The 23,312-nt window shown below is 39.9% G+C and overlaps 1 protein-coding gene across 1 annotated transcript in view; it reads right to left on the bottom strand.

The window, feature by feature from the left end:
- The window catches only part of Abcc9 (ATP binding cassette subfamily C member 9), a 154,042-nt gene extending 132,116 nt beyond the window's left edge, over positions 1-21,926 (bottom strand). Inside the window, exons 1-8 of the mRNA XM_004634654.2 lie at positions 20,596-21,926; positions 19,481-19,590; positions 15,970-16,131; positions 12,819-12,960; positions 8,240-8,361; positions 6,231-6,397; positions 5,058-5,300; positions 2,694-2,888 (exon numbers count right to left, since the gene is read on the bottom strand). Of these exons, the coding sequence (XP_004634711.1) occupies positions 2,694-2,888; positions 5,058-5,300; positions 6,231-6,397; positions 8,240-8,361; positions 12,819-12,960; positions 15,970-16,111 (1,011 nt within the window). The 5' untranslated portion in view covers positions 16,112-16,131; positions 19,481-19,590; positions 20,596-21,926. The remainder of the gene's footprint in view (positions 1-2,693; positions 2,889-5,057; positions 5,301-6,230; positions 6,398-8,239; positions 8,362-12,818; positions 12,961-15,969; positions 16,132-19,480; positions 19,591-20,595) is intronic.
- Between the last annotated feature and the right edge of the window lie 1,386 nt (positions 21,927-23,312).

Genomic DNA, 23,312 nt, shown 5'->3' on the forward strand with positions numbered 1-23,312 from the left:
ACACACCTATAGTATTCAAATAATGGAACTTAACAAAAAAAGGGTATACTGATGAACGTCCATTTTGTATCTGTGTATTCAAAATGGTTAGGATAGATATATAGCTACATTCTCTTAATGAATAGAGTTATTTGTTCTAATAGTGTTTGTAAATAGGATATCATGCGCGCATCTTGTTCAGCAAATAACCACTAATAAGAATGTATGCAATGTGTTAATTATTGGAACTGTCCTACCAATTTGGTTTGAAATTGTCTCATTTCTATTTGTCTGTCAATAAAACTATGGGGAAAACAAGAGCAAACTGAAGGATGAGTAATTAAAATTAGGTAGAGAGATCTTCTATAAATGGGAAAAGGACTTAGAGATGAAGGATGAAGGGAGAGAAGCAGCATAGAAGGAAATAAAAATAATTAATGTCATTTGTACATGTACCAGCTCCCCACAAGGAGTACATCTAAGTTATTTATAAGAAAAAAAAAAAACCACAGATATGCCCTGAGGCCATAATGTAAAAAGAAACAAATTCTGTACTGTAAACACATATTCATAAAAATTAAACATCAATATTAAACATTAAAGAGAAATATTGTTTTAATAAGAATATAACTGAATTTATCATAAGAATAGACACAATTGATTGACTTCTGTTTGTAACAATAGCATATAGTAACTTCCTTGTTAGAAAAAAGGGAGGGACAGCCCTTGAGTAAGTTCATGGTTTCAGCGAGGACATTCTTCATTCTTAGTGAATGAGATCTAGCAAAATTCTAGTCCTGGCCCCTTCCTCATCTCTCCTGGGAAAACATACAAACCTACAAATCTGGTTCCATCCCAGAAAATCACTTGCTTAATATATGTAAGAGATGAAAATGGTAGAACTCTGAAATATAGATGTTTGCATGTACACTGTATCACAGATGTATGACTGATGATGGAAACATGATTCACTTTAAATAATAGTTGAATGTTAGGGCCAGCGAGACAGCTCAGTGGACTAAGTGCCTGGTTAGGCAAGTGCAGGGATGGTTCAATCCCTGGTACCATATGCCATGCCAACCCTGCCCCTGGGTGTGCTGAGCCAGCCACTAAGACCAGGTATAGTGGTGCATGTCTGTAATCCCAGCACTGGGGAGGTTGAAAACAGGAGGATCACTATAAGTCTGAGCTCCAGAGTAAGACCCAGTGCGAAATATATAAATAAAATAATAATAATAATAATAATAATAAAAATGTCAATGCATGCAAAAGGCTGAAGTTTTAACAGTTCCATTTTTCTGTTTATAGAGATTAAAACCTAGAAAGATAAATGTATCTGTAGGAAACACAAAGTATGATGAAAATATACAGTGAATGTTTAAATTTAAATAAATATCATATAGTAAGACACACGGCCCCTCAAAACACTGCCCCTCAACTTCAACACACGTATCTCATTGATCTTGCCAATACTGAAGCAGTTCTAGAAGTCACTGTTGGTGTTCTGACAAAGTATAATAAAAAATATGGCGAATGTTGGAGGTGCCATACCACCTTACAGAGGTATAGGTAGGCAAAAACATTATGCTGCCCCCTCAACCACCTTCTTTATCATATGACTTCAGGTCCTTCCTCACAGTCAACATAAGCATAGAAGGTAAAAGTTATTAGTGGAGTCTTCATAGCCACCTGTGCAGCTCATGACGTGAAAGAGGACTTCCACAAGTGGCTCAGAAAGTGGCGAGAACAACGAGGCAAGTGTGTCGGTAGCAAGGGGATTAATGCCATGTCTTTCACTGTGATGATTTTTATGAAACGTAAACATTCACCATATTCCTCATCATACCTTGCACGCTTCATTGTGAAAGGCAGGAGCAGGAAGTGCCAAGACAAAGGAAAGAAAGCATTGGGGGAGTATCGAAAGGAGTCAGGCTTCAAGCAGAATGCCCACGGAAAGCTCCAATGGTGAGGCAGTATTTAACGTAGGCTTTCACAGTGCATAAAATTTTAATAGGTGTTGAAAAAAGGACTGTAAATCAGGCTGAGAAAAAAAACAGGAGAGGGAAGTTGATCCGTTTGGAACAGACACTCGTTATGGAAGTAGGCAAATCAAGTCATCTTGGGGAAAAAAGAAAACCTACAAAGCACAGCATGCAGGCTTTCTCAATGACAGGAAACAAAACCATTCTGTATTTGTAATGGCAAATGTATAGCACTTTTATTACCTATCCCTCCTAAATTACCACAAGATTCCTTCCAGTCGTCATCAAGCACGGTGATGACTTCTAACATATCAGGAAAATGTATAATCCTGTAGACTGCATTACTAACATCATTGGTCACAAGGCTTTAAGGGCATGACTCAGGCAGCTCTGGCATACTCATGCATGGAGTCTCCTGAAAGGATAACTATAACGTTTAAACCAAACCATCAATGTAAAAATTGATGCATGTATTTTCTGGCACACAATAATACTTACTAAATACTTATGGGCTTTGAATCTGAGAAATAATTTTGTTAGCCAGATAATTCAATGGATAGATAGATGCACACATTTTTTCCACAAAGAACATTATTACTTTTATCTTTTTCAATTTCATTTTTATGTAAATAAATCTGTTCAAATTACTCATTAAAAGCTGTTAATAAAAAGGGACAATTACAATGAAATCTGCCAATAATGTATTTCTTTTCAAAAGCACCATGCACTTACTCCCGTTGTGTTATTTGTCCCATTCTGGGTTTCATTCACACGTTGAACTATTCCAGAAATACAGAGAGGTCCAGCAAAACCCAGCAAGTCAGCTAAGTAACGAAATGTGCTGCTCAGTAAAATTGGTCTCCCAAAAGCTCTATACATTGCAAGCCATATAGATGGAGTCCGATTGGGATGATCAGCTACTTTTTTCTGAAAGAAAAACCAGATACACCAAAATAAAACTGACCAAAATAGCAATTAATCTCAGAAAATATGACATTCCTGCTGATAGTTCTGAAGATGTTTTAAAGGCTTAAAAGTAGATGTATAAATTTCAGTATAACATGGATAATTCTCTATCCTCAGATTTATGCAAATAGCTATTGAATGCACTGTAAAAAGTATACAGGCAGGGGCCAGCAAGATAGCTCAGCAGACTAAAGCGCCTGCTTAGGCAAGAGGCAAGCTTAGGCAAACACAGGGACTGTGGTTGGATCCCCAGCACCACTTGCCACACCAGCCTTGCCCCCAGCACGGGCTGAAATGCCCAGAGTCAGAGTCTGGGCGTGGTGGCATAGTCCTACAATCCGAGGGCTGGGAAGGCTGAAAAGAGGAGGATCGCTATGAGTCTAAACTGTGTAGTGAGATCCTGAAACGACCAAATACATTTTTTAAAAAAGTATATGGGATGATGAGAAATTATTAAGGGTAATAATTCATTAACTATCCTTGATCTTGAAGATATATATCATCACAAATACTATCTAACAACACCTTATGTAAGAGAAGACAGTAAAGTACAAGATGGAGATTATAGACTACTAAAAGTATGTGGCGTTCCTAGAACATAAGAAATTTACCTATCACGTTACTATAAGCTAAAACAGAGTGTCTCAATAGCAAATTGTTTCTAGTCTATGTTTTCTCCATCTCCATGAAAGGTGGTCAGTACTTTTAAAAACTTGTTAGACTTTTATTTGCCAAGAATTCCTTTTAAAAAATGTCAAATGGAGGGCCGGGGAGATGGCTCAGTAGAATAAGCACTTGCCTAGCAAGCTCAAGGGCCTGAGTTCAATCCCTGGTTCTTCCCCCACCCCCCAAAAAAAAATGCAAAATGAAGAGTAGCACATAGGATTAATTAGTTCATTACTTTACATCTTTGCTTTCTTGGTAGAAAAGATTTCCAGACATAAACACTCTTCATAAATATGTCTTGGGTGCAAAGTGGTTATAATTCTTTAACTATGGCAAAGTGCCAACTCAGTGGAATGGATTTCAGTTATGTTCCACATTCAATTTCCAATTAGAATGAACAATCTGATTATTTTTCTAAAGTTTATTGATATGACATTAACACAGGAAGCTCAAGCTAGTCTATGTTTTAAAGAACATTCAGAGAATGCAAGCTATTTTTACTCTATATTGTAAATCTTTACTTGAGCAGAGAAGTTTAAAAGTTTTATGCAATACATTTCCCAGGGGTAAAACCAGAGAAATGACTCAGGTTCATTTGCAGTAACCATGTCCTGCAATAATAATTTCATAACACAAATTTCTAAAACAAGAGGTCATTTTCATCATTTACCACAAATGTTTTGTTGATCTTGATTTAGAATAGCCAAAATCCCTTTAACTGATTCACCATACCTTACTCTCTTCCAGTATTATTGTGAGTACCCACATTTTAAGTGACCTTGATATTTCTAGATGATTGCAACATCAAGCATATCCATCATCATGAATAGCTTGCATGACTTCAGAATGATAACTGAAACTACACAAAGACTCTCATCTTTATAATTTCTAAAGCAATTATTAATGGTCAAGGAAAGTATCAGGTGAAACTAATTTTAGAAGACCTACTGGGTAGTACATGGTAGTTAAAGGGAGGTGGTAACTCTTTAACTTAGCTACCCAAGTAACAATTGTGGTTAATGATTAAAGAATTTTAATTTCTTAAAAGTTGTTATTGGTGAATATGATCAATTTTACCTATACATAAAAATTATTTATAAGCTTTTTGAAAAAAAGACAAGATGAATTCCCTGAATTACTAACAGAAGGTGTAATATGGGTCAACTGTATAGGATCATTGGCCTTTGTTTTCAGTTTCCACTTGGTCACTTGTCCCAGAAATGAGACTCTGTGCCCATCCACCCCCTTACATGGTGAATGGACATCTGGAGCAGGTGACTGCTCTTCATTGTCCTTTCCAGTCTATCCTCAGTGATCAGGTGGCACGATGGAAAACTACCAGCTAATACAGACAGAGAAAAGTTGCTCTTCTATTATCATGCATATTATTTAAGTTGTGTGCTGTTACACTTCAATAAGACCATTGTCTGCAAATGTAGGCATGGGAGACAGATGCTAAATTACCTTTTGTTCTTCATAGGCATCTTTGAGGCACACATAGTTTGTCACTGCCCTCATTGCTATGGGCAATTTTCCAATTGCCTTCAGATCAATAGGCTTCCTATGAGCAGAAATGATAAGTGTGTTCATCCACCAGTAGGTTGCTTTTGACAGTAAATTCACAAATGGTTGCAGGAATCTCACACCCAGGTCCTGGAGGTCTTCAGGAGGCTTTACTTTCTGAGGATTCATAAAGAATACATATCTCTGTGGCATAAAAGAATACCACAGTGCTACAATTAGTCCAATTCTTCCTCCACATATTAAAAATATAATTCCACCCTTTTTTATAGTTTCAGGTCAGGTGGCCAATATTTCTATTATTTAATGCTTCCTTCTAAACCTTTTCTGAAATACTCTTTGAAATATTTCCCTTTTGTTAGATTAACTAAATGGCAAAACTATACGTTGAAACACTTTGGGGCCAATTGAAAAAAAAAAAAAAAAAACAATTCACTTTTTAAAAGAACATGTTTTTCATTATGTAATAAAGTCACCAATGAAGACTTTTATATTATTAAGATTTCAAAACGTGTTATCAACACCATCACTGAGTCACTGTTGATTTATATGTAGTTTGACTAATGTTCACTGATTGTTCACCACATTCGTTGTACTATGGCATCTTTCCACTCTTGGAACAAATTAAAGTTCTCTGGTAGAAAGTGAATGCTGAGGGCCAGTGAGATAGCTCAGCGGACTACAGCGCCTGCTTAGGCAAGCTTAGGTAAGCACAGGGACCCAGTTCAACCCCTGGCATCACATTCTTCCTGGTCCTGCACCCCCCCCAGGCACTCTGAGTTGTCCACCAACACCCAGTGTGGTGGCGCACGCCTGTAATCCCAGCACTGAGGAGGCTTAAAGCAAGAGGATCTCCATGAGCATGAACAGCATAGCAAGACCCTGCAACAACCAAATACATAAAAAAGGAAAATGAACACTGAAAAGAGTGAATAGTATCTTACATACCTGACAGCACTATGAGGTGCAAAGTATAACAGAATTATAACTATAGGCAAAAACATGAGTCTTGTGAATATTATAATTGGTTCATCACCTTAAACGTTAATAATGTTCGGCTGACTGCAATCTTTGCTGCGCAGGTCTTGCCTAGCAGCATCTCCTACTGCTACTTACTCTGACCCGAATGACATTGATCTCCACAGCCATGAGGAGCCCATTCAAGATCACCATCATGCCTGTGATGCAGAAACGCAGGTCGGACATGCCCCATCCCAACTGCCAGTATTTGACCAGTTTTATGGTTTTTGTTATAAAAGCCATTACCCAATACAGGAATAAAGCTGCAAAAACAGAAGAAAAAAGCAAAAGATGCACTCTTTCCCTGATATTCTTTAAAACGTCACTAATATTTCAATATAAATACAATGCTTTTTAGTAATGAAGGCAAATCAAATATTCTGTGCATAAATGTACTGAAACATAAACAAAACATATGGCTTAGCATGCTGCTCGAGGTTTGAGCTAAATGTAATGAGATGGGATAAGAGATAAGGGTGAAGTTTAAAAGTTTTGCATGTGAATTTCCAGTTTTTTCAAGGGCCATCTATTGAAGGGGCTGTTCTCTCTCCAACGGATGCTTTTGATGCCTCTGTCATGAGTTAGTTGCTTTAAATGCATGGAGTAATTTCTGGCCTCACTCTTCAGTAGCAGCAGCGTGTGTCTGTTTTAAGGCCAGGACCATGCAGTGCTGAGCACTACAGCTCTATAGCTGTGTACGTATAAGTCAGCTGATGTAATGCTCCTCACTTTGTTCCTTCTACTCAAGACCATGTTTGGTTTACAGCACCTTTTTGCACTTCTGTATGAATTCTAGATAATTCTGTGAGGAATGCCACTACTATTTTGATGAGTACTTCAAAGACTCAATTCATCACACTGGGTATTATGGACATTGCAGTGGTATGACTTGTTCCAATCCATGAAGGCATGCAAATAACTTTCAAATGTCGAATGCCTCCACTCGGGTCCTATGTGATACCTGGGAAGTTATAAAGAGTCATGTAAAAGGTATTATCTTCACTCTTCAGAATTGATGTGAAACCTTGTAGATTCAAGTGGCTTGATCTCTGGGCTTGTTCTTTAACAGCCCCATTTATGCAAAGAACTCACAAATTGGTGTCTGCATAATTTATCCAACAGATAAGCACATTGTAATTCCCTTGAGTCTGTCGGACACTATGTCTCTGGAATTATGGTGGAATTAATGTGTCTGTGAAACAAGTTTCTGCATTATAGATAGGTATTCACATGATAAGTGACTCTTTACACCCAAATAATTGCATGACTCACGCTCATCTGCCAGCACAGAAAAGAACAATAATTCTACCAAACACATCCAGACCTGAAACAGTGGATCCAGAAAGGCAGAAATCTACAGCATCTCACCACTGCACCCCAGCAACTTACAAGCGTGCGTCAGAAGTAGACACATTACAATAAATTGGTTGACATGGATTTTGCCTACTTTGAACTTTAAATAAAAATCCATGCAAATGAATATGGGAGAAGGAAGAATACTAAAATACTAACTAACAAGACAATCCATTCTGGGCAGTACTTATCAAAGTCAGAAAGGTTAAGGGTGGTCACGACTTCCTTGATGAAAAATAATGGAACATTATTTTATGTAGCATTATTATGTAGCATATGAAGTTACATAAATCACATTTTAGCTTAAAATGCAGAAATGATCAGAATAGACTTAGTAACAATAGACCAAATGATTTGCTACCTAAAGAGATTGACTTTAAATATTAAAAACAGAGGGCTGAGAATAAGTAATAAAGAATAATTTTAAATGAAAACAATAAGCATAAGAAGCCTGGAGCATAAGAATTCTGGTATATTAGTATCAACCTAAGTAGATTGCAATATTACCAGAAATAAAAGAAATGCCTTTAATAATGATAAAGGGATTTATTTCTTCAGAATGACACAACAATCAAAACTATACACCTGCCTAATGAAGACTTAGACACATTTATTGGATGACTAAATAATTATTATGGTCATGTTTCCTGTGTTTCCCACTACCAACACCTATGGATGGTGCTTTGCTATGTGGAAAAAGAAAAACAATAGCTCCTTTGAAAAGGTTAAAAAAAAAACTTTACCATACTTACCTAAAAGTAATTTAGGGAAATTTGATGTTTCAATGTTATGATAATATACTATGGATGTCGTGGTGGCAACGAATCCCATCACAGCCGGCATGAAGAGGTGTAGATGCCTGGACTCCCGCTGTCTACAGAGAGTAGTACAGTTGTCAAGGTCTTGAATGGATGGTTCCATCAAGTGTTCATTTTGTTCCCAATTTTTTTAATTAAAGTTCACTTTTTCCCCCATTTATGTATTTGGGTCTCACTATGCAGCTCGGACTCGTAGTGATCCTCCTGTTTTCAGCCTCCCCTGCTCAGGGATTAGAGGCATGCACCACCATGTCCCATCGTGGTGGCTGGCTCAGCGAGCCCAGCACAGTTGGAGGAGGTGGCATGGCATGCAGGGCCGGGGATCAAACCTGGTCTCTGCACTTGCCAAAGCAGGTGCTTAGTCCTGCTGAGCTATAAAGCTCACTTTTAATTGTGTTTCAGACCAAGAATGCAGTTGTAGTTGGTAAGAGAACATGTAAGACTATCTTATGAGACATGATTCTGCTGAAAGAATTCCTCCTACTAAGAGCTGCAGAAAAACACACCAAGCAATATTTTAAAATGCTTACAAACCAAATAAATATATGAATACTGTTGTTTAGAGAAACAGAATGATTGCAATTTTTTTTTGTATCAGATATTGAACTCAGGGCCTTATGCTTGCAAGACAGGCACTGTGCCTCTGAGTTATATCCCTGGCATGATGTAAAGATTACAGCAAGTAAAAAAAGCCAAGTTAATCTAAACTCTAAAGTATGTGAAAATTATTTTTAGCACTTTGATAGCTTCCCTAAATTTCACAGTCTTCAGTGAGTCCTCCATTCTTATTAGCTCATTCCATGCATGTGTGTTTGCTGGTCTAGCCACTGTTAGGTTCTGGGAAGCAACAATAAACAAGATGAGATATCACCATCTATGATCATAAAGCTGAGGAGATTTGGGGGGTTCTGGTAGCAAATAGGAGCCAGATGTAGTGGCACAGAACTGTAACCCCAACTACTTAGGAGACTCAGGCAGGAGGACCTCACATTGGAGTCCAGTCTGGGTCACTTAGCAAAAACTTGCCTCAAAATATAAAAAGGGCTGAGGCTGTAGTTCCATTATATAATATCCTTAGGTTCTGTATTGGAAATATAAGTAGCAAATAGGAAATTACAATTGGGTGACGGGACCAAGACCATACAAGGTGGGAGCCAAGGACAGAGCAAGATTTGTGGAGGAAGTAGCTTGTAAACTGAGACATTAAGAATGAGGGGTATCCAGTAGAGCAAGAGAGAAAGACTGCTTCAGGCAGAAGGTCCAGGTGTGATCTAGGGTAATGTGAGCTATTCAGTATATCATAGCTCCAAGAAATGGGGACTTCATTCTAAGGGCGAGACAGACCTCCAGGCAGACGGAAGATGGAATAGGGCCGGACGTGCCTTGTACACAGTTCTTACCTGCACTCCACCTGCATCAGCAGTGCCATGGAGCAGAACACTTGACTCTTCTCAAATCACTTAAATATGTTAGCTAAGCAATGATGCAAAGAACTGGGTAACTAGTGCAAGACTGAGGGGCGAGGAAATCAGTTGAAAGAGGTGTGATGGACAGTGGGGACTAAAACACAAAATGAAATGCCCTAGTCAGGAAGACAGTGGAAAGGCATTCTTCAAAGAGGAAATAGAATGTGTAAATATATGGAACCATGAAGAAGCATTTAATGTCCCAAATGATTTAATATTCTTGGAAGAGAACATCTGAGATTAGATGTATCATGAGGGGCTGATATCTGTGGGAAGGGGCTGGAAACATCTGCAGAGAACTGCATCCCTTTCATAGCTAAGTAGTATGGCCAGATCTGTGCTTTAAGCCGTTCATTCTGAACTAAGGCACACGATGGAGCTGACAATACGTGGGTAGTGATGGGGAAAAATTAAGCGGACAAAAGAGGAGCAGCTAAGAAAGCACAGGTATAGGTCAGGCAACTCAATAAAGGACTCAATCAAGCTGTGATAGCAGTACTGTGGAGGAAATAATGTATATAGCCAAGGTCAACTGCTACAGTGGACAGGATTTCAAGAGTGTCAGTGTAGGAGGGCGAAGGTGATGGAAAGACAGAAAATAAAACAAGGGTATTTGAGTGGAAGATTGTGTAACCAGGTCAGATTTCTCTCTCTTTTTTTTTTTAAATGTGTGTGTGTGTGTGTGTGTGTGTGTGTGTGTGTGTGTGTGTGGCCGGCTCAGCCCACCAGGGGGCGGGGCTGGTTGGCATGTGGTGCTGGGGGATTGAACCGGGGTCCCTGTGCCTTGCTAAGCTTGTTCTAAGTAGGTGCTCCAGACCACTGAACCATCTCACCAGCCCCACCAGGTCAGATTTCGAGAGGATAAGCAGCCTGGAGGAAGAGGCTACTTTCAGCTAGGTTGTCTACATTGTGAAGATGTCTACTAATCATATAAAGGAAATCACCTGTGTTAGTAAAACAAAATCAAAGTTTCAACTTAAAAAGGCTTTGCTGTGCTTTCCTAACTATAGGAAGCATTTTTCAGAGGAGTATTTTAAGTAAAAAGTAGTTTAGAAACACTTTGTTTAAAAAAAGACAGAAGAGAGACATAAATAGCAGTGTCAGAGATAACAATCATGATGAGGACTAAAAGGATCTTTAGGGCGTTATATACACATATTCTTGGCTTTTCACACAAGGGAGGGAGGACGGGGAACAAAAGCATACAATTCAAGTTTGAGTTTAGCAGCCACTAAGAGATGATTTTTGAGAAGCGGGGATAAAAGGGCAAAGGGAAGAGCCACACAGCTGAAGAGCAGGAGGGAATAACACAGGCTCAAGCTTATATTATCGCCTAAATGTTTTTGCGACAGGCTTCTTGTATCACTACCCCTAACAGCAAGCTTTTGCCCTCAGCATAGTTCATAATCATTACCAGTTCAGCCAAATAATGTTTTCTGTCTCTGAATCTACGTAATGTCAAGGTTTTAGGAAATATTGCATCGATCTGCTCACATAATCACAGAAGCATATCGAAGTTTGTTAAGGAGCTGAAAAATGAAGACTATAATTTGCTCTTTAATACAATACACTAAAGGGCACTGATCAGCCTACAATTAGATAACAGCCGATTAAGCCTCTAAATGTTTTGAGTGATGGCATATGCCAGAATCTCTGGTTTGTCTTTTTATCAGAAATGAAGACACGCACATATCCGCAAAGAACTGCCACAATAAATTACAGAATAGTTGGCTCCATGACAGCTTAGAACTTTCATTCCTTGTTAATTGCAACAGAAAAACATTAACAGATGTCAGGGGCGGCTCTATGAGATAAGATAAGAAGTGATTTTTTGGAGCCTTCTTTCTAAAAACTTTAAAGGCCCTCTCACATCAGTTCTTCAGAAAATACCCTTCAGCGTGATTTCATAATCAAATTTTTCCTGCTACTTGAATGCGTTTTCTTTTACTGTATGAGAAAAATACTTTCTCTCGCTTATACCCAATTTTATGGGTATGTTTGATTATATTCTAACTACCCAACACAAATGTTTTTATAAGTAGGACAAAATTCCTTTGATAGTATTTTTGTTTTGTTTTGTTTTGCGGAACCAGGGATTGAACTCAGGCCCTTGCGCTTGCCAGGGAAGCACTTATTCTTCTGGGCTATCTCCCCAGCCCTGTTTCAACAAATTCTGATTTTAAAGTAATTTCATGCTTTGCTCATTTTCAGGCTTTAGTATCTGCCACATCTATCTTTGCTTCTTTGCAAACTAAACTGAAACTTAGGAGAACTGATTTACATATAAATATGAGTTGTACATCAACATAGACACACTTGCCATCTGTACCTTTTTTTTTTTTTTTTTTTTGTATTTTAGGACAGCGTCTACAGGGTCTCACTACATAGATCGGACTCCTAGTGATTCCCCCGTGTTCAGCCTCCCAAGAGCTGGGATTACAGGCGTGTGCCACCACGCCCAGTCTCCATCACCATCACAGCGTGCCCCGGGGGTGGGGCTGGCACTGCAGGCCAGGATCAAATGCAGGCGCTTTAATCCGCTGAGCTATTTGGCTGAGCCTTTGCCATTTTTAAACTAAAATCAAAATGCTCTAAGTACAGAACCTGCAAGGGTGAACTGGATGAGGGAACAGAGGAATATATAGTAGCTGAGTGGATATAAGCCATATCGGTATGAACTTGTTTTATCAGAGAAATTATATGGGAACACACAATAAACATAATTATCATATAAAATGAGTGACACTTAATCTTTTTTTTTTAATTTGTGTGTGTGTGTGTGTGTGTGTGTGGCTAGCTCAGCCCACCAGGGGGCGGGGCTGGCAGGCATGTGGTGCTGGGGGATTGAACCATGGTCCCTGTGCTTTGCTAAGCTTGTTCTAAGTAGGTGCTTTAGACCACTGAGCCATCTCACCAGCCCCAACACTGTTATTCTTAATCAGCTATTCCTCAACAGTTAAGCCTCAATTGGCATACTCTTAGCTTCTATCCATATAAATATACCCACTCCTGTACAGTAGAGATATTACATAGACCAAATTACTTACGAATCTGAGACAATTCCTTCTGCTATTTCACAAACATGCACAAATAGGAGGGCAAAGGTAAGAATCCATCTCAGGTTATGTCCAGGAAAATGAAGCCAGGTATTGTGATGAATTTGCACTTTTGAGCTTTGGCTTCCCCACCCTGGGGAGGGAAATGAGAAAAAAAAATGTAAGAAACACATTAAACAAAGGGATCAATTTTGGGAGGCTGGTGAGATAGCTCAGCAGACTAAAGCACCTGCTTAGGCAAGCACAGAGAAAGGTTCAATCCCCAGCACCCACATGCCATGCCAGCCCTGCCCCCAGGGAAGGCTGAGCCCAACAGAGTCCAGGCATGGGGGTGCATGCCTATAATCCCAGCGCTGGGGAGGCTGAAAACAAGAGAATCACTATGAGTCTGTCCGAGATGCATAGTGAGATCCTGCAACAACCAAATACATTTAAAAGAAAAAAGGATCAATTTTAAACATGGATATGATTTATAGTATTATAAATTTAAAGCAGGGTCCTGAAACCTGAGTGATTTTAGGATGGTAGTAGAGAGTCTATTCTATTTGCAATATGCTAAAAAGTAACAGTTTCAATTAGCTTTTATATGACTGCCTGGGCCAGCACATTGGCATTTGTTGCATCATTCAGCAGTGAGGACAGGGCTCTATCACACATTAGTCAGAAGCTCCTAGTGACAGCTTTCTGATTCATTCAAGAGAAAACAAATTAATAGTTATAATAACAAAAGAAATTTGATGTATAATTTTGGAGATGTGGGATCTGTAGGAGGACTAATAACATACAGTCTTGGGTGATGAAATACAGGCCTCATCAGGCGGGTCAATCTGAATTCCATTCATATCTTATAAGAAAAATAATTACCAGTGACTGGCTAGCACTATTCGACACGTATACTGGCTCTTTCTCAAAGAAAGCTAATGCTTTATTTATTAAAGGTCTTTTAAGCAAATTCAACAATATAGTTTTGTCCTTAACTCTAAAAAAATTTATGATTGCATTTTAGTAAAAGTTTGATGGTTTATTCCCAAAAGTGTAGGTAGAATAACACCACTTCATTTGTGGTATACTAGGAAGGAATCCCTCTTTTATCTTTTTTGTTGGTTTGTTTGTTTTGCATTTTATCATGCTAGAAAAATCCTACAGGCTTCAAGAATGAATGATGGAGATTTGTGCTTCAAATATTGCAGGAAAGAGTTCCAGTGTAGGCAAGGGGGATTCCTGAACATTCTATTTTTGTGTAATTTTAGTACAGGGTCTACAGGATCTACAGGTTCTCACTACACAGATTGGATTTGTAGTGACTATCCTGTTTTCAGCCTCCCAAGCACTGGGATTACAGGCATGCAACACCACGCCCAGTCTCAAACGCCCTTTCAGGGGACCCCGGGGTTGGGGCCAGTATGCAAGACTGGGAATCAAACCCCAGCCACTGCACTCTGCCTAAGCAGGCGCTTTAATCCACTGAGCTATCTGGCCAGCCCTTTCGACATTCTTTGAAAAGAAAAGTGATTCCTGTCTTAGCTGTTTCCACATGTACTTAATCATTGTAAGGTTAGTTAATATATTCTGCTAGAATTTATGCCGTAAACCCCTGTAGGCAAGTTCTGTGGGTTTTTTGTTTTGTTTTGTTTTTTGCAATACTGTTGGTTTCCTACTACCTGATACTTCTTTGAGATTTATGTATAACTCCTGCAACTCAAGTAGCCCATACCTTAAATGACTGCATCTTTTGGTATGTTCCATGGCCAATGTTCACTCCAATTGCTCTCTATTCAAATATTTTCATTGCCAGCCTCTGTGTTGGAATAAAAAGAATGCCACAGTCCTGGCTCTCGAGGAGTTAATAAAATATTTGAAAGTGAATTGTTAATTGTAGAATTCCCATCAATGTGAATAAAATCCTCATTTTCACCTTTGGGTTTTATAAAATAATTTCTTCATGCCTTATAGATGCTACTATATAAATAATGACTAGTGTTTTCACCAGCTGGCACTGTGGTCCCAATGTATGTATTGCCTACATATTTGTTCAGCATAAATAACAATGTACCAAGAGTTATGCTGACCTCCGGGTATGCCATATAACAAAAACCCTTTGGTCTGTGTTAGAATATCAAGCACACTACCCTCTCAATTGGTTGTTAAGTGATTGTTCAGTGACAGCAGTGTATTTAAAGAAAGTTAGTCCAATAACACTTCTGCTTTTTGTCATGAGCAAAATCAGTCACGGGAACATTGAACACAAAATAATTCAAAATAGCGGTTACTTCTTGTGACAAGGTAAGAACAGGAGATGTGGGAAGAAATCAGAACCAGAAAATATTACACAGAGAAGCTCCTTTTATTCTATTATATTCCTTCAGATGAGTGGCGGTAGGTTCAGTGGGGTGTTTATTATGGTTCATTTGAATCATTTTTCTCTAGCAAAAATGTTTCACTACTTTTAAAAAGTTAAAAAGTCTGTTTTGATTGTTTGAAATTCCACAAATTATGCTTAATTACCCTAAATAATTAGATTGTGTGCATCTGTAAATGGCTAAATAATGGTAGAAACTGTTTCTAATTCCTTTCCAAATGGTTTTCACATGTATCCTTCCTACCTAACACACAACGCATCACTCCTGCTTTCACTTTTCACTTGGGGTTCTATTCCCAGACAGAATGTCACCCCATTCAGTCCTTCTCACCAGCCTCAAGAAGAGTTAGCTGCTTCTTTGGATTGATGCCTAGGATAATCGGTGGCTGCACCTGAGAATGAGCTGACAGTAGGGTAGACCTGTTTCTCTTGACAGAGCTGCTTCTCTAGACTACCCTCAGACAAGGACGGGACTTGGTTTACCCAGTTTCCATTCCTTTCTCCTAGCATGAGGTAAGTGTGCAATGAACTCTGTAGCTCTATCTCATAGAACTACTCCCTTCTCTCTTAAAAAAAAAACCAAACTACCACTGCTCAGCCTAAGAAAGTTCATGTGCTAAAAATATATCATTGAAATGGGGCGCACAAAATACATGTTCACGCTTTTCTCATTGACATACACATTAGCTTTTATGCTGGAGAAACTAGTGCAGTATTATTCCAAATTTCAGCCATTAACAAGATATAGAATAGTGAAGTAATACAGTGTGTTAAATTACTTACCAATAAACAATATTGGGAAAGTGATAAACAAGAGGAAGACATGAGGGACCAAGTTGAGGGCATCTACAAAGCAGGGGTTTTGTAATACACCGTTGTAGATATTATATGAAGTGATGTTGTTGCCACAAAATGAGAGGCTCATTTTTTCTTCTCTGATTTATTCTAAGAGAGAAAAAGGGAAAAAATGGTTCTTACTTTTACATACTGTTTCATAAAATTATGGCTTTAAATGGTGAATTATGCCGTAAAACTAATCCTTTCTCCTTTATAGTTAAGAAAAAAAAAACTATGCCACCCTAACTTAAAGGTTTCTTATAAAGACCTTATTCCTTCTAGAAGGTCCCCTTTTATGTAGCCTTTACAAAAACACATATTTTAATTCACAAATTATATTACAGTATATACTGAAGTAGCCTCTCAACCTGACTAAAACGATATCAAAGATTGATGTCAAACAAATGGCGACATATCAAAGAGATATCTGAACAAAAATGGTGACATTCCAGAAAAGAAAGTGTAATAACAAAGCCAATGACTGACAGGTCAAAACAGTACGATATAACACCACTATTCATTGTCCTTCATTGAAAATAATGCAACTAAACAACTTTAGCTGAATAAAACCTACTGAAAAAATTGCAGAAATAGCAAGTTCTAGAAATTTCTAGAAAGAGAGACCAATCCAGCTGTAAATCAGCTTTTCTCTGAGGAATATTAACCACTAGTGCTTCTGACAAATTAAGAGAAACTCAAGTGCCAAATTAATTAACCCACTATGGTCTCAGCATCAGAAATACTTTTAAATACAAGGCATTCCGCTGCCTTTAGAAAACAAAGGATGACTTGAAGTTGGAAATCTGTGTTCCATTAGAGGAGAAGTAGATAGGGTTAGGACAGCAAATGAAGGATAACAGCACACGGGACTTGTTGTAGGTCATTCTCAGGACCTTGGCTCTAAACAGACTGAAGTCACTGGAGTGGGGTGGCATCTGTGAGCCCACGAATGATATGCTTTTATTCAGATGGACCCCCTTCCTGTCTGTGTTCAAAGAGATGATAGAAGATCATGGGTCCATCCTATCAAACACTGCTGTGAGATTCCAGCAAATTTCAGCACTTTGACAACCTCTTTTATAATCCTTACTACCCATCTAGCAGCTATAAAATTGTGGGCACTTTGAATCTATTTTCTTACATCTTCAGAACAGCCTTGGAAGGACGGTAGTTACTGCAGCTTGGAGGAGAGGATACTGAGGTTCATATAACAGATTCAGGAACTTGCCAGCCAGCATAGAATCCAGGATCCACACCCACATGCCTGATGTATAAATTATGTTCTTTCCACTACATCATGCAACTCCAGCTTGATATTTTTTAAGAAATGATCTTATCTGTTCTTATTAAAACAAGTAGCAGTTTAAGATTTGAATGTCACTGGCCTTTTCTTTCTCCATATTTATAGCACACTGGATTCTGAACTAGATTTTTAACAGCTGGCTAAAATTTTCTTTACTAATATAATACCTTTCTTTCTTTCTTTTTTTCTTTCATTTCATTGATAATTGATTTGTCAATGACCATGAGCAGTACATTTCTTAGGAAAAAAACAAGATATATTACACAGAAAACAGTGGTAAAAATAGATGATTGGGGAAGTCAAAATGCAATCAAAATTCCTGTAAAGCAGTACAGAAGTACACTAACTAAAAGTCACTGCTTTTACAACCTAAAATGCTTTTACATAATTGCACAGACACATTATTTTTGACAAACCTTTTTTAAATACATTATTGATACAGTCTGCAGTTGAGGCATCTTCTGATCTTTAAAGAAGTTATATTTTTAAAAAAACTCAAGATGCAGTTATTTGTGCAGTAAATCACTGCCAACTATTAAGCTTCTAAGTGGAGTTAAAAGATTTAAAGGCACTTGAGATTTTTAAATAACGGGAAAATGTAAGCTGTTAATTCCTATGTGCATGTTTGGTCCAGGTATTTCTGGTAAAGGTAGAAAACATCAGAAACTAAAAAGTAACCTCTAGTAATTAAATTTTAACACTAGTTCAAATGATAAAAGGAAATGTAAGCCCACACTTGAGAGAGATTTGAAATAACTTCCTTTGCCATAATCTCTAACTCCAAATCCCCCCTTCCCTGGTGCCAGTTTTTGACTGCCTCTTACTACAGCTTTTGTTGTTGTTGTTGTTGTTTTCATCCCTCCACACTCCCCTTGGCTCTTCACCTCCTTATCCAGAGTCCTCCATGCCTGGAGCACATTCTAACAGTCCACCCACATGCAGCTCAACATGGACAAAAACAGAGTCAACTGATAGCAGGTCACATTGGTAGCCGTCAAAGACATTGCATTCAACTAGGGTTTCTAATTTAAATTTCACAGGGTAGGAATCCTTCAGGAAGGCAAAAACCACTGCTGTTTCGGGTGGGATTCTGTCCAGGACTGCCCCTGCTGAACCCATCTAAACCCACAGGCCCCAAGCATTAGGGAGGGAGAAGAAAGAGGTGTCAGGGAAACACAGCATTTCACCCCCACAAGCATGATGGTCAAGTGTACAGGACAAAGGATAGGGTCAGAGAACTGGATGGGATAAATTCTAAAGAAAAATATTGAAAGTGAAACTTGGATGAAAGATGTGGTGTGTTGAATAGAAAATGTAAAAAATATATATCTTGATGATTCAACTTAGGAGTTAAAGGCAAGCATTGTAACATTGGTTACCATTGATCCCTTGAAACCCATTCTATGACATTCCATATCCCCTAGGACTTAAAACTTTGCATTTAGTTCATGAATATAACAATTGACCCATCAGCTCTGTTAGTTCTAAGAGAACAGTTATCTGATTTAATTCTAAAAACTGCTAAAAGTATTCAAGCATATCAGGTACACCATTTATTTTTTGCCAGACCCATCCGTGGAAACTAGACTCTAAGTAGAAGCTAACACCTTTTCCTGTTCACCTAACACAAACACGTCAGCAGTGACAGAACAGTAATTCCAGATAACTACAAATGCTAGAAGCACCTGAAAAACAAAAAGGCATATTAAACTCCATAGGAACGTCTGGGTTCTTACACGTCAAACAATTCATTTTTTTAGTTCTTCAGAAATTAACCAAATTATGGGTGAAACATGACGTAAAAGAATGTTAGAGATTTTCAAGGTAAAGATCAAATAAATGCTGCAGTAAATTCTTTGAAATTATGCCTTGGATGTTTCCTAAAACAAGAACCAAATGTTTATCTACCTAGCTCTCTAGTTATCTGGGCATCTATCTGCCTACCTCGCTCTGGCAAACAAAGATCGAATTCGCTAGCAAAAAGGACCGCTGACTTTTGATTTACTGCCGGGTCTGCATCCACCCTTTTATTCTTCCAGGGTCGAACCGCTCTCCCGCATATCACAAGAAACATTAGAACCACTGGGCAGAAAAGATTTCTTAGACGACACAATGACAATCACACCAATAAAGCAAACATCAGCCAATAAATACCTTGGGCTTGGCGATGCTTCAAACCCCTGCGGGCACACTCCTCCTACCTTCGAAACACCGCGTCTCTACTCTGTCTTAAGATGTAACTTTCAAGCCAGGACACATAACTCCTAAAAAGCAAAGAGCAACAAACAGTAAGCAGGCAGACAGCTGCTTCGTGAGCAACACAGGAAATGTCTCAGAGGAAAAGAAAATTAGTAACACCTTTTCCCGTTTCCCGTTAGTTTAAGCAGGAGCCGGCAGAGAAAGTTTTTCGCAAGCAAAGCTGGAAACCTGATCCCAGCCCCCCTCTCTTCTCCAGCGGGGCCCTTGGGCTCCGTCCTAGAGGGGCCGAGTAGGAGCGCGCGGGCGCCCTAAGGCTCCCGAAATATTAGATCCAAACCAACAGTTCGCTGTTTTTCTTATTTTTTTTCTTTTTAATGATAGTTATGCAAAAGTCACGGACTCACTCACTCGCTGGGATAAGAGTTTTCTCCCCCTAGGCGAAGCACGCCGAGTGCGGCCGGAGCGGATTATTTTTAGGCTGGTGGAAGATCAGCTGCTGCCTCCTATCGAGTTTCTAAATCGCACAAACTGCTCGGGGCCCGGCCCGGCCGGGGCGGACACCGCCGGGACTACGAGGCAGGAATCTGGGCAGAAGCCGGGCCGGACCGGGCCGGGACCCGAGCCCCCCACCCCCACCCCCCTCGGGCGGGGGGCGCACTGGGCCCGCGGCGGGGGCACCTCGCCCACCCGAGCCACCTGCGTGCCTGCTCGGCTTCGGAGGCCGAGCGAGTGCGGTGCGCTCCGCGGAGCCCTGGAGCGCGCGGGGTGCCGCCGCCTTCCCGGACCCCGACCCCAGCGCTGCGGGCGGGTTTGGGGGTCCAACCTCTGGCGCCGCGGAGCCGGGCGTGCTGGGCGCATTCTCAGGAGCCCGCTGGCGGCCGGCCGGGGCGCGAGAGTTTCCCGTGACCGAGCCAGCCCGGTGGCCCCTCCTGAGCAGGCAGGCGCCCTGCTCCCCACGCTTGCCTCGAGCTCCCCGCAAATCAGTTTGGTGTCCAGGACCGCAGAGGCTGCGGCCTCCCACGCCCTTTTCTCTTGCTGCCAACCCCGGACGTGAGTAGCTCAGAGATAACCTGTTTCAGGGACCGTCACTTCGCAACAACAGCCCCCCGGACGAGCGCCCGACCCCATCTCCTTTCTTCAGCTGCCTTAGCGATCTGATAAAGAGCGGCCGCAGCGGGATGTGGCCCTGAGGTTCCCCGCTGCCCTCGGGGTCACTGGACAGGGACTCGGACATGGAAGGCCCAAGTACTGCACGCGGGCTGCTTGCTGCGACTCTAGCACAGGGACAACGAGCACAGGTCAAGCACCGGGTCCCGCCTGTACTCCCAGCACTCAGGGAGGCTGAGGCAGGAGGGTCCCAATTTCAGGCCAGCTTGGGTAATTTACTGATTTAGCGAGGAGGGGGTTAGAGGGTCTGGGATGGTAGCTCAGTGACTAGAGGTGGGGGAAGAGTCTCAGCACCTTGGATGAACTCCCAGAAGAGCCATGAACTAATCAGGAGGAGCAGAGCCACCAGCAGTTGCAGAGAAGGTTCTGGAAATTAGAGATGCAGACAATCCTGAAACACAAGATTCGAGTGTGACTATGCAAAGGAAGTTGAAATTTTTTTAAACATCTCACCATTGTTGAGGTTATTTGTAATAAGAAGAAGGTACAGTGCGCTTATCGTACAAACGTCGGGACATAGGAACATAAGGGAAAACAATGCGCCACTCCCACCCCAAACCCATAAACCTACTGAAAACATCGCGTTACATTTCAACAAACACAGACACTGTAATACAGTAACTAAGAAGCAGGTGGGTGAGGGGCTAGGCAGCCAGATCTCAGAACCTCAGGACTCTGGACGATGGGTGACTCAGTTGCCTCTTTTCTTCAAAGGGACCAGGAGAGGTACTTGTGTCATGGGTTGGCTGGAGGACAGAAGAGACAGTTCTTGCCCTTCCAATAAGCATGAACGAATATGTTGTCACTTGGAATTTATTCTTTGCATTTTGTTAGTAAAGTTTGTGTCCTCCCAATATCTTTTAAACTAATTCTTTTCCAGGGGTATTTAAAAATCTCTTTAAACACGGCTGTGTACTATTCCATCCGGTGGTCATCTCACCATTTAAAATCCATTTCCTATTGTTGGGCATGGGGTTCCAAATTTCTACCAATATTTGTCATCTTATGATGAACATTTTTGTCACGATAAATTTTGAAATTAAAGAATTTTAATTCTTTCTAATGGGCGATCTATTTAAGATACAATTTCATAAAAGTAAAAAAGTGGCATAAGGTATAGATATACAATGCCAAATCATTTTTATAAACTGTTCAACTAAATTCAAAACAATATATTAATTTCTTCCAACTGTGAGATTACATACTGTACTTGCTATCTGAACCCACATTGTGTTTTCTAAGTAAAAAAATATAACTTTACAAATAAGCAATTCTTTATTAATAATAAACCATTTTTGAAATATTCATCAATCTTTGTGTCCCCTCAATTAGGAAGTTTGTTCATATATCTGCCTATCTAATTGCACTTCATGATGTTTCTAATCTTTTTCTAAAAACGTTTTAAGTCGTTCCTGGCTTTGTTTATCGACCCTGAGATTTGGAATCAGCTGAAAAATAGGCTCATTGCATATATGTGAATTCTTAACAAACAGAGCATTCCCCTGGTAGAGAATACTTCATTACAGAATCTAGTCAGTACATTTGTGTGTGAGAAAGACAAGGTTGGATGTGAACTCACTACACAGCCCAAGCTATTCTTGAATTCATGATAATCCTCCTTCCTTAGCCTCTTAACTGCTGGGATTAAAGGCATGCACCACTATACCTAGCTGTATTCTCTTTTTAAAAAAAATGATTAAGTTTATTGGTACATTTTAGGTGTACATAATGATCATCATGGGAAATTTGCACCTGTAATGGTACAAATCTTGTACCGTTAATGGTACAAATCTTGATTGTTCTTTTTTTTTTTTCCCTATTCCCTTCCTCACCCTTTAATTCCTCTTCCTCTTCTTTTGTACATAAGTTGTTTCTATTTTTCCTTCTTGTGTCCCCTCCCCCAGTGCACCCCATTCTCCTTCCCATTTGAATATTTTCTCCCTATTTCACAATAGTTATTGTTACAGTTTGTGTCTAGTTGACCCCCGAAAGCCTAATGCAGTCATGGGGCAGACTTCTAGAGTTTGTGATTAACTCATGATCCACTGGGATTATGGGTGTGAGTGCTGCTGGGATTATATGTGTGAGTACTACACCCAGCCTGGGGCAGATAGCCTGGATGCAACTTAAGGGAAACAGACTTGCTCTCTGTGGCCATTGTTGTTGCTACTTCTCCGTTTTGCTCTGGCTCTTTGCTGCCCCATGAAAGATTGCTCTCTGCCATGTGCCTCTCTGCCTTGGAGCCAGCTGAGTATGGACTGAAACATTCATTAACTGTAAGTTAAATAAATCTTTCAAAAAAAAATAAAAAATAAATAAATAAATCTTTCCTTCCTTCAGTTTGGGTGTTGGGTATTTGACCCAGCAAGAGAAGACAACCAAGACAGCTATTATACATTCAGGTTCTTATTTACATTTTCAGTTTCTCACATGGAGCAAAACAATGTGATATTTACATGTGCGTCTAATTTATTTCACTTCAGAGTGTCATCTCAAGCTGAATTCATTTAACTAGAAATGTCCGAGTTTATGCTTCTTTATGGCTGGGTAGTACTCTATTGTATAAAGCCCCACATCTTTATGCATTCGTCAGCTGGTGAGCATTTGGGCTGTCGTCAAG

This window comes from Octodon degus, unplaced genomic scaffold, assembly GCF_000260255.1.
Source record: "Octodon degus isolate 3935 unplaced genomic scaffold, OctDeg1.0 scaffold00064, whole genome shotgun sequence".
NCBI classification, from domain to species: Eukaryota; Metazoa; Chordata; class Mammalia; order Rodentia; family Octodontidae; genus Octodon; species Octodon degus.